This window comes from Mastigoproctus giganteus, chromosome 2 (assembly GCF_048544385.1).
Source record: "Mastigoproctus giganteus isolate SK-2022 chromosome 2, ASM4854438v1, whole genome shotgun sequence".
Lineage (NCBI taxonomy): Eukaryota > Metazoa > Arthropoda > Arachnida > Uropygi > Thelyphonidae > Mastigoproctus > Mastigoproctus giganteus.
In genome coordinates this window covers 159,892,793-159,911,050 of record NC_143576.1, presented here as the reverse complement: position 1 = coordinate 159,911,050, position 18,258 = coordinate 159,892,793, and the positions used below count along the sequence as shown (strand labels likewise).

At 37.1% G+C, this 18,258-nt stretch overlaps 1 protein-coding gene across 2 annotated transcripts in view; it reads right to left on the bottom strand.

The window, feature by feature from the left end:
• The window catches only part of LOC150089701 (uncharacterized), a 394,377-nt gene that overhangs the window by 153,583 nt on the left and 222,536 nt on the right, over positions 1-18,258 (bottom strand). For both annotated transcript variants that reach the window (XM_090389604.1, XM_090389605.1), the window contains 2 exons: positions 6,225-6,353; positions 426-554 (listed from right to left, as the gene is read on the bottom strand). In XM_090389604.1, coding sequence (XP_090245730.1) covers positions 426-554; positions 6,225-6,353 — 258 coding nt within the window. The remainder of the gene's footprint in view (positions 1-425; positions 555-6,224; positions 6,354-18,258) is intronic.

Sequence of the window (18,258 nt, the reverse complement as noted above, 5' to 3'; positions counted from 1 at the left end):
TACGTCTTGTGGGCAGTCTGCCTCTGGACTCGTGTTATTGTTTTGACTGAACCTAAAATATGGAATTCCTTCCAAAATTCTTTAAGAGTTGGACCTCCCTCCTTATCTCTGCCTGAATAAACAAACAAATGCATGCACAGTAGTATCCCAATAATACACAATAGTAATGTACAGCTACATGTGTGGTTTGAAATGCCATATTTATGAATGTTCAGCAACATTTATTTATTGCAATTAATGTTCATATTTTTGATATTGTTGATACTTGAAAAACAGAACTCGTAAAGCTTTTAATTATTTATATGGCAATCTTTTGCATCAAAAGATTACCATATAAATAATTTTGTTTAAGTAGTTTTTCTAATATTTTTAAAAAATTTATTATGAGAGAGAGAGAGAGAGAGAGAGAGAGAAAATACAATTACCTTGGTCACAACGTACTCCTGTCCACCCAGATGTGCAGTTACAAATTCCATTAATTGGATTGCATGTGGCACCATTTCGGCACTGACATATTGACAGGCAATTTATACCATACTTTAATGGGGGACATTCTAAAAAAAAAAAAAAAAAAAAAAAAGTCATAATAATAACAATGGAAGAAAAATCATTTAAATGTGAATAGATTCAATTATATTAATATTGTTTAAAGTGTAGCAAGTGTTGTAAATATGCATACAACCAATTGTATTTGCAAAGATAATACTGATTTTTTTTAATATTTAACTTACATTTAATGATTCTTTTTTCTCATATTTGATAAAACAAAAGGAGTTAGGAATCTTAGAAAATTACAAAACAAGCACTAATTATATTGGGCACCCACAACCAAATGATTATTTTCTCATCACAGTTAACTTTAATCTTTTTGTGCTTTGAGAAACTTTTTTTTTGAAGCCGGAGCATTATTTATACATGCAAAAACATGTATGGCAGAAGATGAATCCTTAAAGCAGAAGATGAATCTTTAAGGTGCATTCTTTCTGCTTCTTATTCTATTTTATAAGTAATTACTTGTATGTAGCCTAAACAAACAAATAACATAGTGTTTATCTAAACAACTGGATAAAGATGTTAGTTTTAGAAGTTTACATCTTAAAGCAGAATTCATAATTTTTAAATATTTTTTTCAAAAACAAGATAAGAGTCCAGTGATACAATGATAATAATCACTGTATCACTGGAGTCTTGTGGTCTTGTGACAGAAGAATGTTAGGTTGGCAAGAAAGCTCCAGGTCCTGATGGTATTTCTACTTGTTTTCAAAACCTGTGCTCCAAAATTTGCTCTTATTTTGTGTTACCTTTTACACCTTTTTATTCCACTGGCATTTTCTCCTTTTGCTTGTAAAATTGCTCATATCCAGACAGTCCCAAAAAAAAAAGGGGTGACAAAGCTCTTCTGTCCAATTATCATCCTATTGCACTTATCTCTACTCTTTCCAAAGTAATGGAGAAATTCATCAGCTGCCTACTTTTAAACTATCTTGAAACCTTCCATCTCATGAATTATCACCAATATGGATTCCATATTGTCCATCAGTGTCGATAAACTGGTGATATATTTGACAAATTAAATGGAAAAGTTTGGTAAACTCAAGCATTTGCTTCTGAAATTTCTAATACTTTTGTTCCTGTTTAGTATAAAGATCTCCTACAGAAGCTCCTATTTCATGGATTGTCAACTTTTTTTTGCAATTGAGTATCCTGTTTTCTCTCTGACTGCTGATGGTAGATGAGTCTCTGTCTTCTACCTTCCCCACTAATTCTGATGTTCCCCAAGGTTCAGTTCTTTCTCCCACTCTTTTCCTCTTGTATATTAATGACCTTCTTTCACTGACTGAAAATCCTATCCATAGTTTTGCCGATAACAAAATATGACATTCCATCTTCCAATTTGAGAAACCTTGTCCTGCATAAAACAGCTTCAATATCTTCTTAAATATCCTCTACCAAGTCTTTAAATGCTAAACTAACTCCAGGTAATTCTTCATCGGGGTAAAGAAAACATAGTTTTAACTCTAATCCCTCTAAAATTCAGTCCTGTCTTATTTCTCACAAAAATGTCTACTACTCCATTTCTCATCTTTGATGGCACTCAGATTTCCAGACAACATCACATTTTTCTACTAAGAATTATCCTAACTTTTAATCTCTCCCTCTGTATCCAAAAACTGGGTTTGCACTGTTCTTTCAAATCAGCATCTGTAATTTCTTTCACTCTCTCTCTCTCTCTCTCTCTCTCTCTCTCTCTCTCTCTCTCTCTCCCTCTCTCTCTCTCTCTCTCTCTCTCTCTCCCTCCCTCCCTCCCTCAAACCAGTTCTAACATTTGCCACAACCAGTCAGCATCCATTCACTGTTCAACTCCAGATTCAAAGAACTAACTTTTCCTCTTCCTCATTTATCCTTTCTACTTTTGTTTTCTGGAACAACATTATTTCACATATATTTCCTGAAAATTAAATTGAAAAGTATCTTCTAGTATTAGCTCTTAGTATTATGTACAGACTGTAGGCAGCAGTAGTCTTATGATTGTTTTCTTGGTGGGTGGGTCATTCTAAATTAAATGTAACAGGTACACTGAAGAACTGTATGCAATCAAATTAACTGTTGACAACAAATTCATTCACTATCTCATCCAATCTCTAATATGTGCAGACTCCTTAAATGCAATATCTGCTGTTTGGGCTAATCTCCAAACCTTTCTAACCCATTCTGAAAGATGATTTGATCTAAGATATACCAGAGCATCCTTGGACTCAGGGGAGGTTCCCACGGACTGAAGATGTGCAAATGTATCCCCAATTCACAAAGGGGGATCGAAGGGTGACACGAGTAATTACAGACCAGTTAGTTTAACTTCTGTTCCGGGTAAAATAATGGAGTCACTGGTTAAAGATGCATTGCAGGATCATCTAGATAAGACTGCAGCAATAATTCAAACACAGCATGTGTTTGTTAAGGGAAAGTCTTGTCTGACAAATTTGATAGGATATTATGATGTGGTTACAAAGGAACTGGATGCAAAAAATAATTTTGATATCATATATTTGGATTTCAGGAAAGCTTTTGACACTGTTGCGCATGGAAGACTATTGTACAAATTGGAGCAGAATGGTATTAAGGGTAAGTTGCTACCATGGATAAAAGGATGGTTAAGTGGGAGAAGACAGAGGGTGATAATCAATGGGTGCTGCTCTTCGTGGACTAATGTTATTAGTGGAGTCCCACAGGGTTCGGTGTTAGGTCCACTGTTGTTTTGTATATTTATCAATGATATTGATGTAGGTATATCGGGCTTAATGTCGAAGTTTGCAGATGATACAAAGGTTGGCAGGGTTGTTAATGACAGTAATGGCAGTGTGCTACTGCAACAGGATCTAGATAATTTGGGCAGATGGGCTAAGAAGTGGCAACTGAAGTTTAACCTTGACAAATGCAAAGTACTGCATATGGGTAGAAGTAACCCCAGAGAAACATACCAACTGTGTGGTACTACACTTAAGGTGGTAGAAAATGAAAAAGACCTGGGAGTAATTGTGCAGTCAGATATGAAGTTTTCTGAGCAATGCAGACAGGCTGCCAGGGCAGGTCATGGGGTTTTGTCAATGATATATAGGAATTTTGCTAGTAGGGAAAAGGAGGTGATTATCCCTCTGTATAAGGCAATGGTCAGGCCATGCCTTGAGTACTGTGTACAGGTCTGGAGGCCTCATTTTAGGAAGGATGTAGATTTACTTGAGTGTGTACAGAGAAGGGCAACAAGATTGGTGAGGGGAATGAAGGGATCCTCTTATCAAGAGAGGCTTAAGTTCTGCAAATTGCAGTGGCTGGAGACTAGGCACCTGCGCAGTGATCTGATTGAGGTATATAAGGCCTTGAATGGGTTGAGTACGCTGAATTCTGATGGGATCCTTCCACTTGTTCAGATTATGAACCTAAGGGGGCATAAATTCAAATTAAGAAAAGAGACAGATGTAGAATAGATGTGCAGAAATTTGCCTTTAGCCAGCGGGTGGTTAATTGTTGGAACAAACTTCCATCTGTCATTGTGGAAGTTGATAGGTTGAATAAATTTAAGGAGGAACTGGACAGGAATTTGGAGGGAATGGTGTGATTTTTTTTTTTTTTTTTTTTTGGCTGATGCTGCATAAGCTCATACACTTGCTTTCTTGCATCACATGCCACTGCTACTACTACTACTTGGAAACATGCAATGAGAGAGTCACCTTTTGCTGGATGCTGAGACTTTTAGGCATCCCAGAGAATATAAGTACAAAATTAGAAACCTGACACTACTCACTATAATTTTCTGTTGTGCTCAATACAGATTACAAAAACCTTATCAAAGTGGCATGCAATGATCACTGGCCTGAAGCACAGTGAGTTCAAGTTAATAACAAACTTATACAGATTAAAAATGAACCTCATCTATGAGTATCAAGCATCAGACATAAGACAAAAAGAGGTGATACTGGAAACTTCACACTGGCATTTCCTCTCCCACCCCCAAACTCATCTTTTTTTTTATTTACAGGAGTGAGCCTTCCTCAATGCACCTATTATCAGATTAAACTAACAGTCAAACACATCCTTGACTGTCCATATTATTTTGGTATCCATAAAACTACTTTCAGGACAGTTAACCTGCAGAAATCATTAACTTTATTTCATTTGCTTGGAAATGATGCTAATGCTGATGAGTTGTTTCAATACTTAAAATGAATTCAACTTTGAATATCTGAACTGGTACAGTTTGGCTCAAGAGTCTCTCATGCTTTTATATTTTTATATACAGGCAACTCTCAGTTTATGAACGAGTTCCATTCCAAGATGTTATTTGTTATATGTTTTGTTCGGTATGTGTATCTTGCATTCCTGAGCTTTTACAATACATATCGTATAAATCAGCAGCCATTTTAAAGCATTAAAACCATGTACTAAACATCAAATGGTCTATACAGTACATTTTATTATAATGTATGTATGTGTTATGGTTTATCGTACATGATACATAACATAAAATAAAAAAGAATAAAAAAACAAGATAGCATACTTGTTAATTTTAATTAAAAACATAGAGTTACAAAACAGAAATAAAGAAAATGAGTACTAACATAATATATGTACTGTACATACATATGTATTCAACTTTTATTCGTCAATATCTTCATCAGAGTTCAATATTTTCCATATAAGTGACACTAGGTGCAGATGAGGCAGATGGAAGGTGTCTGATAATAAAGAAACAGTTGGGTTTGCACTTTTTTAATATATGTTTTTATAGAAGATTGCGCAGTTAGATTCTTTTTTTTTTCTTCAGAAATCTCACTGTAGTATGCTAGACAGTCATAAATACCTCTTTTCACTTTTGCAATTCTTTCCATATTTGCATCTTCTTCTTCTTCAATGATTGCCAACCCCGCAGAAATTGATTTAAAAGCTGCAGCTATTTTCTGCCTTGTAAATGTTCTGGGGGCTGTGAAATATCAGGTTATTCTGTTACTTCAGAATTTAGATGTCTCTATTTCAATTATTTCATCGGTTGTTAATTCCTCAAAATGCGAGTCCAAAAGCTCTCTCACATTAGTCACATCAAGGTGGAGGTCCATTTTATTGCCCCGTTCAACAATTTCCTGATAATTATTGTAATAAATATTTTTTTAAAAGTTTATTTATTTAAATCTTACAATTATGTTCACTATACGTTTGGCTGTTTGGTTTGGTTTTTTAGGAGCATTAGCAACTAAGGCCATATTGCTCTGGGGATATGCGGTGGTCATTCCCTGACCTTTCCACATCCTCCGTATTTGGTGGTCACGGGCTCGAACCCCAGTCTAATCTAGAAGCGTGTGCTACGCACTGCTGCTCCTGCCCATCTGGCTACGGAGACACCACTATATGTTTGGCATTTCGTTTTATAAGGAACTCTATCTACTGGTGACTTTAAGAAATTTTGAATGATTGTGACGTTCGTTATAGCGAATGTTTGTAAATCGAACATTCGTAAACCGAGAGTTGCCTGTACTTTTATATTTTATATACTTTAATATGATGCTATATTTTAGAACCATTCTTTGGGAATGAGAGGAAAGTTACTAGCAAATAATTCTGGCTAACTGTGAGCACTACAAAATGTATAAAATAAAAACAAATTTCCAATATAAATAAATATATATATATATATATATACACACACACACACATGCATACATAAGGATATTTACTTTTTTCACAAGAAGTACCATAATAACCAGGGTGACAGGAACATTTTCCATTCACAGGATCACATGACGCTTCATTCTCACAAGTGCAGGTTTGAAGACAGCTGGGACCAAATGTTCCTTTAGGGCAATCTACAAGAACAATTATGGAAACTATGTAAAATTTGTTACATTTGCAAATAAGAGAGCTTTCTCCTGATATTTTGAAGAACCTGGAAATTGCAATTATGATATTAATCCATAAGCAGGATTCACAAATGTGACTGAATAAAAATTTAAGAAATAAAATGATCATTTCTTACTAAAAAAACAAGGCTCAAAGAATCAAATAAGGAGAAAAAGACAGGATAAAGTTTGTTTTTTGTTTTTAAGTGGCAAAACACTAACATAGGCCAGTTGATTAGAATCCAACTTTCTTAGATTTGTACTGAAAAGACAATTATGACATCAAAGTTCACAATAATTTATATGAAATTTGAATTTTTCATGGATGATGTATGGTCATGACTTTTAATGTTTCATTAATTAATATGACAATAGAAAGCAGTTTAGTTATATATGAGTATTCAACAATTAATTCAATTCCTTACAAATTTAACTTTTTAGTGAAGTAATTATACTGATCTTCTTTTTCTCCAGTTTCTTTTGAAGCACATGACTAGCTTTTCATTAGCTTATTGTGGGTTTCCATAACTCTTTTTAACATATGAGGGGGTATCAAAAAGTTAATACTCTGACCTAGATAAAACATCAGTAGGAAGATGCCATTTTTAATATAAGTTGTCTACATATTCAATAACTAACATGTGAAATTAATTCCTGTAGGTAATCCTACACCAGAGGTGGAGTCTGGAATCTGAGGAAGGATGCTATGGTTGAAAAAGTAGAGTATCGAGCAGTGATTAAGTTCCTGCATTTGCAGGGCAAGAAAGCTCAGGAAATTGACAAAGAAACAAAAGCTGTGTCTGGGCAGAACTATTCATCCTATGACACTGTAAAAAAGTGGAAACTGGAGTTCCAGTGCAGTTGTACAAGTGCCTTTAAAGCCAAGAGAAGGAAGGCCATCAACATCCACAGACAGTGAGATGGTTGCAAATGTTGAGTAGCTGGTGATGAGTGACAGATATGTGACAATTCATTTCATCGCGAATGCAGTGGGAATTAGTTATGGGTCTGCCCACAGCATTTTACATTACCATCTGCACATGTCTAAGTCCTCCACACGATGGGTTCCAAGATTGGTGATGCCTTTGCAGAAGCAACATTGAATGCAATGTTCTTGCCAACTGCTGGGTTTGTGTAATGAGAACTTTTTTTGGGTGAACCCACCCTATTCTCCTAATCTAGCACTGTCAGACTTCTTGTTTTGAGAAATGAAGAAACCATTACATGGACGCCGCTTTGATTCATCTCAGGAAGTCATCAATGAAGTGGAATCGTGGTTTCAGGCAAAAAGTGCAGACTTCTATGATCAAGGCATTAAATAACTGATTGATAAATGGGAGAAATGTGTTACTATACATAGAAAAGGATTAAAGTTTTTATGAAGTTTCACCTTTCTAGGGCTATTATTTCTAGGTAAGGGTACGAACTTTTTGATACCCCTCGTATGTTATGCCAATTCAGCTTCTTCAAAATCCTTCTTACTGCAATTTTTTATTTAATTATTTTTTTAATCTGTTATTAATTTCATCCAACAGTTTATGATCCTTGGAACTCTTTCTTTGTATCTTTCAGTTTAATTTCAAGAACTGCAATTTCATCTTTGTTTTGTCATCCTATTTACATTTCACTCTTTCATTTCCTCCAATCTCACTGCTTTCTTGGTTGCTTTTTAACTAGTTTTCTTTTCCTTTAAAGATAGTTGCTATGTCCATTGCATACATTTTGCACAAAATTTAGCAATTTTCTAAAAATTGGGAAAGTTCTTACTTGCTATCATATTGTTTGAGCTTCAATAACTATTAGTCTTGCATATAAATTTAGAACTTTTATTGCAGTTTTATTATCAGTGATAACTCTGCTAGAACAAGAAAAACCCCATTCTACACATGCAAGACTAGATTTCAAAATCTTGGCTACTCTTGGATAATTCTGACTTCCAATTGAAGATTTTTACTTAGGGAAAAAAATGTGCAATGCTGATTAATTATTTCATACTCCACATCATTTTCACTGCAGTTGGAGAAGCTTCTACTCATCCATCAGTGAATTTTCTTATATCCACTAATAAAGAAATTGAGATATTTGTTAAATGTCTATTATACCTGACAGTATGTTGTAAGAAAAAAAAAATCAGCTAATAATTATATTGTATTATTTTCCTTCCAGTAATATCTTCCTCTTGCAATGTAATGTCTTTTGGGCACCAGACAGGAGATGAATACAGTATTTTCCTTTTCAGGTAATGATAATTTCAGCTTGTATTTCTTTATTAATTTGAAGTTTTTTCACAGGAAATTAAGTTTTTTATTTCAAAAGAAATAATATCTTAATTTCTTGAAAATGCTTGAATGCTTACAAATTCTACTCATAATGCTTAAAAACAACTGCTATACTTCATTACATAAAATGTGAATCAATGGTTCTTCTTTCTGAAACACTGCATTAAACTTGGTAAAATTCAAGGCACTGAATGTTAAAAATTTAAACTGAGCTTTCATTGAACTTCAAGGCACATAATTTCCTTGCAATGTTCATCAAATTTCCTTACTTGGATGGAATGTACTTAAGAAAATATTCCTTAACATCTTCCTACTGTTCCAAGATGCATTGAACGCTAGTTCAAGAGTCAGCCACTGATTACTAGCATGGTTTATAAAGCAATGTTCTGATAATCTCCATTTTCTTTTGGATTTCCTGGAAATTCTCTCATTGTGAAGGCTATTCAGTGAAGTATAGGGAACATTGCTTTGAAAACATTCTCAATTCTAGCACATGAATCTAAAGACACAATCAAAGCCATGACTTTTACCACCAAATACGTTTAGCCATGTAGGCTGCATCAAAACACTGCAGACGTGCACAGGTTTTCTGCAACCACTAGAAGTTTCCAGAATGTTTTTCACTTCATGTTTTGAACCAGTCAACTGTAACTAAGTCTATCTAACTTGATCCTGCTATTGTTTTTGCAATTTCTATATCATAATGTTGCTTTAAACCACAAAAGAATTTAATAATATTAATAAGTTTTCAGCATACAAAACAAAATAGTTTGCTCACACTTTGCTTCTGTACTCCCAATGAAATGAGAAGTCCTCTATTGTCTCTTTTTTATTTAGCCATTCTTTTTTAAAATTATTATAACTTTGGAAACACTAAAAGTTCAGTAAATCCTGAAAGGACATAGGTAGCAGCCATTACATACAGTCATTTTATATAGGAGTTCACAACAATTAAAGGAATTCACCTTTTAATTGTTGAAACATGACTGGTTTACTGACACACACACACACACACACACACACACACACACACACACACACACACACACACACACACACACACACACACACACACACACACACACATCCTTCAGGTAGCCCCATGTGTAGAAATTGAGTGGGATTAAATCAAGTAAGTGTGAAAAACAGTAATTCCTTGTTGGTCCAACAACCAGTTCATAAAATGATTATAAAGTTAGGCCCAACATGATGATAATGTGGGATGCTCATCGTGGTAGTATACTGCTTCATCCCCATACGGCTCATAAATGGCAAGTATAATGGATACATTAAGTATGTGGAGGTACATATCACTGGTAAATGCCTCTTCAAAAAAATACTGCGGTCCAACAATTTCCCTGGAAGAGATACCCCCACTAGACTATAACTCCTGGTAAATTCATTGGCCACTCTACATGCATGTTTGGATTACCAGAACCAATTTTCACTGTGTCAATGTGCTTCAATACTTTCTCATCTGAACAAACAACCATGTCTAACAATCATGTGTCCTCCTCCATCTTTGCTTTAAACTATTCACAAAGTTTAATAAGAATCATCTTCATTCAAATTAGGATATAATAATTCTACTTAGCTCTTTTGAGAATGATGTGTATACATTTGCTCTGCTGATTACAGTCCCACAGCTAACCTCAGAGGTTTTTGTGGTAATTTTGGAAAGCCAGCAGGGACAAGGAGGAAGGTGATTATTGTACAAGGGATTGGTTAGGCCACATCTTGAGTACCACATACAGGTCTGGAAGCCTCATTTTAGGAAGGATTTGGATCTGCTGGAATGGGTGTAGAGAAGAGTAAAGATCAGTTCGCGACACAAAAGGGTACTCTCACCAAGAAGACTTCAGTTCTGCAAAATGCAGCACCAGTAATCTGATTAAAGTGTTTAAGGCTTTAAATGAATTGAGTAAACTAAACACTGCTGGCATCCTTACTCTTTCTTGGACAACACACACATAAAGAGACCACCAGTGACCTGGGCCCAGATCGTGGCAACACAGTCAACAACTGGAATGAATTCAACAGAAAAGTATCAGCCAAAGCACAGCTCCCCTGCCAGACAAAGAACAAACTGCTCCTATTCTATGGAAACATACACCACCTCACGGCTCCAAGCAGTAAGTACTGTGGGAAAGGCGAAAAGCAGCATATAAGTCTCTCGATTCTCCCCTCAGACCACAACTGATCAAATTGCGATGGCCTTGAGAGATGAGTGGCAACTTGATGTCGCAGTGGAACAACTCCCAGCCAAACACAAGAGCTATGCCTCCTTCAAGCTTGAATGTGACTCTGAACAGTATTACAATGTCAAAAGTTCCAACTGGCCATCTATATGGCCAGTTGGAATGATCATATATGCCTTTTACATGAGAGCAGCATGCCACAATGACACACTGGGAAACGCAAAGGCCCCTAGAATGAAAGACAGCTCACTCGCCTAAAGCTGCAGTAGCAAGCACTACATCCCAAAGGTAGATACTCCAGTACACGCTTATCTGTCACCGTGCAATCCAAGTTGCCTCCCTGTAGGCACTCTTGAACGACAACTTCAAAACATAATCCATCAAACTGAGATGCCTATCACTACCAGAATCACATTAGGGGAAACAATCCATCCTCGAAAGAAACAAACAAACAATGAGGGTCTGGACAATTAAAAGAGTCCTTTTGACCCGTGTGGTCACACTTTATCAGAACGTCCACAGTTTAAGAAACAAAATTGAAACCATTGATAAAATTTTGTTATCCAAAGAGTTTGATATGCTTTGCCTCACTGAGACCTGGCTAGAACCCAGTGAGCATTACATTGCAGCTATGACTCCAAGTGGCTATGGCTCTATACTCACATCCAGGAATAATAATAGGAGGGGAGGAGGAATGTCACTATTCTACAATCAATCCATTCTCACCCTTGAGAACAGCATCTCCAGTAATTCAGATGATTATGAGGCACTCTACACATTGCTTAAAATGAGGTCCATTTCCATTGAAGTTGCCATCTACATACCTCCCAATCCTACATCAGAAACAATGCAAGAGGTGACCAACTGGATCATTCACCACCTCCACACCTGACCAACGAAAATTGTCTGTGGAGATTTCAACCTCCCATCATGTCTGGAACTCATGAAAAGATTGCTCCTATCACAGCTTAGCATTGTTGACCTTACTTTAAAAAACGAAGGCCCCCACAAGGGGTGCAAACTGACTGGACTTTATTTTCATATCCATTGCCTGTACGCTCGAGACTCCTCAAGATGGTTACTTTTACTCTGACCATGACCCAATCCTAATACAACTAGAACCACCAATCACAAGTTTCAACTCGAAGGGACAGGTGATATGAAGAACAATTTAGAGTCCAAAATACCTGGATGTTTCTAGATGCATTACAGTAGCATCTCTCATTCCATGGTATGTCATTGAATCCTGCAACATCCTACTAGCAGTCAACCTGTTAACTCAATGGATTATTATGGTAGCTCAATATGCTGCCTGAAAGACAGTCACTATCACTCTCCAGTCTAGAGCATACTGGTCCCCATATCTAAGTTCCAGCTTTCAACTAAAGCAGCAACTCCATAAGCAATGGAAGCAGTCAGGCAAAATAAAATTAATGATAGGATAGCCTTTTAAAGCAAGAGCCATTTTCAACCACCAAAAATCTCAGGCCATCAAAAGCTATTTTGATCATTTGCTAACAACTGTTAAGATACCATACACAGACCAAACCACCAGTTTCCCAGAGCAACTCGACCCCCACAGATGGTTAGACTTCATAACCAGATTTTAAAATGTCGTAGGATCCAGCAGTAACCTCAACCACATATTCAATCAGGACAAACAGGACTCTCTGACATCTATCACCATATCTAAACACCAAATCTTGGCAGCCTTGAATTCAACCCCGTCCTCTACAGCTACAACCCCGTCCTCTGGGTGCTGATTTTTTTTTTTTTTTTTTTTTTTTTTTTTTGGTAGTAGTTGTTGGCGCATAGGCTTCTGTGGCCATAATGCACCTCCCAAGGTTTTTGCCGTACTTTGATCCAAGCCCGAGGCGGGAATCGAACCCGCGACCTTTGGGTTGCCAGGCAGGCACTTTACCCACCCAGCTAGCCCGGTCGGCCTGGGTGCTGATGGAATACCACAATTCATGCTGAAATGCCTGGGATCATATATCATCCAGTCCCTTGTTAGCATCTTCGATGCAGTGCTGACCAGATGCATTTTCTCCCATCGATGGAATGTCTATCTTGTAAGGTCACATCCAAAAAAAAAGAATGCCATCATTGGAGAAATACTTCAGACCCATCTCCAATTCCTCATGTCTCCTGAAACTACTAGAAAGGACCCTCCTTCCAACTCTAATAACTCACATACCTCCAGATGCCCTACCACAAATTCATTCTTCATTTCCAAATAGTTCCACCATTACTAATCTCCTTGCTACCACCCACAGCATCCTTACAGCATTTGAGAGAATATAACTCCTCATAACCTACCTCAACATCGAAGCAGCTTTTGATGCATTCAAGTACCTGTCCTACTATGACTCCATGAAGATCACTTCATAGGTGTGAATGCACTGCACTTCCCCTCATCACTCCTTGACTCCCGTACTATACTCCATTATTAAAAAAATACTATACCAAGCAAATACTGCAGGAGTACCACAAGGGGAGTCCTCTCTGGACTCCTCTTTACTGCCATTATCTCCTCTTTTATAAGGCAGAGACCAGATGTATTGTCTTATGTGGATGATTTAAAAATACTGAGCATTCAAGCAAACACAGACCCCTCTAGGATCACAGAGGAAATTAACAGTGTGCTTCTCACACTGATACGCTACCTTAAACAATTCGGCCTCAACATAAACCCAACAAAGTCTAAGTGCGTGCTCTACTCCCCGAAGAAAGTAAAAACAACCATCTCACCCAACATCAGTTGAATTTTCATCCTGGCTGTTCCATATCATTTAGATTTGGGGGTTGTCTTTGATGCAAAACAGATTCAACCAGCACACTGACAAACTCATCAGTTGTGCATCACACCTGAAATGGAGAGTGAAACAACACCTGCATTACGTCTCAGACAGGGTCACAGCAACAAAATTATGTCAGGACCATTATATACTCCCTGCTACTTTATGCAGCTGAAATCTGGGCATCGGCAGCACCTACAATCAAAGAACCTATCTGGGCAGCAGAATATTGGCTCCTCAAATGACTAACCTACAAGCATAGGTTACCACCCCATGTTCATACGACTGAAATGGCTCAGGCCCTGGGAATCTCCAGGCTGCCCTCTCTCATTGATGAAAAGACTGGTAATTACAGTAAAGATGTTGACCAGTCTGATCATGTATCCTTCATTCTGGGATCTCTGTGGCAGGAGGATTCCACCATCCTAGCTCAGAGCCACTTCAACCATCTGCCCTCTTCATTCACACCTCGGCTTCTCAGATCGTTTCCTACCATACTAGATGTTCGGACAAATCCAGGACATTGATGCTGACCATCAGAAATTTGCTGTCAACAGACTATATAGATGTAGGATACTTGGCCCCACACACCCCCATAGACTGCGAACTGTCAGCTGCATCTGCAAATCACCAAACTGCTTAACTAAAACTGGGATTGGTGAACCCTGGAGACATGCCACCACCATCCTTTGACAAAGCATTACAAACAATCGCAATCGTCTAGACAGAAGTGAAACTGCCCCGGTTGTTACCAGTAAGGAATACTATACATTGGTCCAGACAGTGTGCACAAGGAAAAGCCTTCTTTCTTCACATCCAAAGACAACATACCTTTCATCACCACTTGGAGATTCCTGTGAATTTAGTAATAAATATAACAGGGAAATGGGCCTGGCACTGCTTTTGCTGCTCTCACCCATAAACTGTGTGACAACACAGTTCATGGGTGAGATCGTATATGTAAATATCATATATGTATCATTTGTCATTTGGTTATTTAAGTTTAATGTTCTAAATCTTATGGTACGATTTAGTAATTTTTGTATTATAATTTAATTTATAATGTAATTTGTTTAATGCCGGTTGTTCAATTAACGACACCCTATATCATTTAATGTCATCTTGTTTTGTTCTTTAATGTTTTATGTTGTTGTTGTTGTTATTTGGTTTTTAGGAGCATTAGCAACTAAGGCCATATTGCTCTGGGGATATGCAGTGGTCATTCCCTGACCTTTCCGCATCCTCCGTATTTGGTGGTCACGGGTTCGAACCCCGGTCTAATCAAGAAGCATGTGCTACGCACTGCTGCTCCTGCCCACCTGGCTACGGAGGCGCCCTTAATGTCTTATGTCATTTAATGTTATTTAATACCTCTTAATACCTCTGTAAACCCCTGGCCTTTTGACTGAGAAGGGAAAGTGCAACACTATTTAACCTTTTAACCAGTTACAATCAAAGGTTGTTGCAATAAAGATTTTTTCTCTCTCTCTCTCTCTCTAAATTTAAGCTGAAAAAGGATGGTTGCAGAAAAGACATGTGAAATTTTGTTTTCAGTCAAAGAGTAACTGATTGTCGCAAAAAATGTCCATCTGGTGTTGTGGAAATAGTTTGAATAAATTTAAGGAAGACTTAGACAACTGATAGAGGGAACATAGAGATCAGGTGAGTAGTTTTTTTTTTTTTTTTTGGGGTTGATGTAAAAGCTTGCTTATTTGCATTGTCTCCACTAACCCAATCTCTCTAACATCATACCAGAATTTTCCTCGTCACCCATTGATGACTGGGGTCTCTAAGGTCTTTGCTTGTGCAAATCATTCATACACATTATCATGCATCTCAAATTTATTATGAATTCTTCAAACAGCACTTTGTGATATGGCTTTTGTGGCGAATTCACATCTCCAAGGTCTTTGAACTTCATACTCCTTGGATTTCTACTATCAATTTAAAATTGCATTGCATTGTTTTAATGTCAAACATTCAGCTGCCATGTTGTTTGCATTTTGCATTAGGAGTGTCATTTCACTTTTGTTTTAACAACTAATGCCATCTTTTATCAGAAAAACATACTAACAAAATATGAAAAAATTCAATTTCAACTATAAATGTGGTTAAATATTTATGATGAAAATGTGGGCACAACTTGTTGAGATATTCTGTAGAACAGATGTCTGAAAAATTTTCTATAGTAGTCAAGGGTGAGTAACTGTTTAAATATTAAACTGGCATTCATTCTTGTGGCAGTTGAAAGTGCATCTAAATTTAAAGAGGGATTGGCTAGAAACTTGAAAGAATATATAACTGAAGTAAGGGAAGATGACAGCATTTTGTTTTTTTTATAAATTTTGCTGATGCTACATAAGCTTTTTTCCTCATGTCATTTTGTAAATACTAATATTACTATTAACATTAGTATAGGCATATGATGCAAGAAAGCAAGCTTATGCAGCATCAGCCAAAAAAAAAAAAGAAGGAAAAAAAAAAAAAAAAAAAAATGCTCCCATTTCATCCCTCCGTTCGTTCCAAATACCTGTTCAGCTCGGCCTTAAATTTATTTAGGCTATCAACTTCCACAACAAAGGATGAAAGTCTGTTCCATCAACCAACTACCCGCTAGCTAAAGGCAAACTTCTGCACATCTATCCTAAATCTGTCTTTCCTCAATTTGAATTTATGCCTTCTCAAGTGATTATTCTGAACAGGAGGAAGAATCTCATCAGCATTGAGCATGCTCAAAACATTCAAAGCTTTATACACCTCAATCAGATCACCTCGCAGGTGCCTAATCTTCAGACACTGTAATTTGCAAAATTTAAGTCTTTCTTCATAAGAGCAACCCTTTGTTCCATTCATTAATCTTCTTGCCCTTCTCTGTACTCATTCCAACAGCTCTAGATCCTTCTTAAAATGAGGTCTCCAGACCTCATTTTAAGAAGATTTTAAGAAGATGGCAGGTAAAGGCAGATTTCTCATAATCTGCCTTTACCTGCCAAATCTCCTTTGTGACTTGGTTACAAAGGCTTCCATGTTACCCATTAATTTATATGTATCCCATGCATTTTTCTTCTCTGCCATATGTCTCATTAGTTCATCTGACATCCGTTTAGGCCTAAACCTTGAACAATATTTCTTAGTTGGTATATACAGCCTATTAGCTTCTAAGATAAATTCTTTGAATGCTTCCCATTTTGAATTTGCTGTTGGTAACATCATCAGTTGGTCCGACTGTATAGAATTTAAATACTGTCTAAGACCATCGTAGTCGCCTTTACGAAAGCAAAAACCCTTCCCTTTACCTCTGATGGTAGTTACCTCTTTGAGTAAATTACACTTCAGCACACTGTGATCACTGCCACCTAGTGATTCCTTTATCTGCAGATTCTTAATGCATGAAGAATCACTACTGATAATCATATCAAAAGTATTACTTCCTCTAGTTGCCTCCCGAACATGCTGATGTAGAAAACAATCATCCAATAAATCTACAAAAGCCTTGCTAGTGTGTGAGTGACCAACCCACAAATTCCAGTCAATATCTGGGAAATTAAAAATCCCCTATTATAAGACTCTGATTTACTGGCCCACTCTATTTACCTGTACAGTTTCTTATTATACTCATCAGAGTCATTAGGCCTATAGCACACTCCTACTCTCAATTTTGATCTCCTAATTCTTATGTCACACCAAACTGACTCGACACTGCACTGTCCAGCGATGTCGACTGGCTTCACTTCTTTGGATTTTATATGTTTCTTAACTAATAGCATAATCCCTCCTCCCTTCCTATCCTGTCTATCCTTCCTGTATACATTGTACTCCCTAAATTCCAGTTCTGTATTCCTTATATTTGTGTGATAGCACGTCTCTGATATCCCAACAATATCTGCCTTTGATGTTTTGAGCAATACCTCAAATTCAACAAATTTATTTACCAAAGTCCTAGCATTGGTGTACATATAACTGGTGCACCTGTTCCTATTCTAAGCTACTCTAACACAATCCATGTGTTTACTTGTATCGCAATGACTCCCAGCAGTCTCTGAAATAACCTGCATCTTGTTTTCCAGGCTGCTGCTCATTCCAATAGAAGCACTGCAAGAATCACTTTCACCTCTGCCAGTGGCTACTGTTAATCTATTAGTCCTTGTATCCCCCCAAGCTAGCAGTTTTCCGACCCACCTAACACTGCCTCGATAGCTTCATCAAATATTCTTGCACCCTTTCTATTTAAGTGTATCCCATCCCTGTAGAAGCAGTCTCTCCTGTTAACAAGTACAGACCAGGCTGAAAAAAATTCTACCCCATGAGCCTTGCACAATCTTTCCAGGGCTGAATTGATCGACAAGGCTCTCATCATATACTCCCTCCTATCGTGTCTGGGCAGAATTTCAGACACTTTCAAATTCATCCCTAAGTCACAGCTTTTTTTCAACAGTGACCTGTACTTGTTAAGTAAATCTGCCGGTCTTCTACTCTTAATATGGTTAGTGTTCAACAATATTACCTTTTGTACCCTTAAAAGATGATATCCACTCTACAATGTCATCAACCTTTGCCCCTGGCAGACATACTCTGGTCCTGTTCCACCTATCCTTTT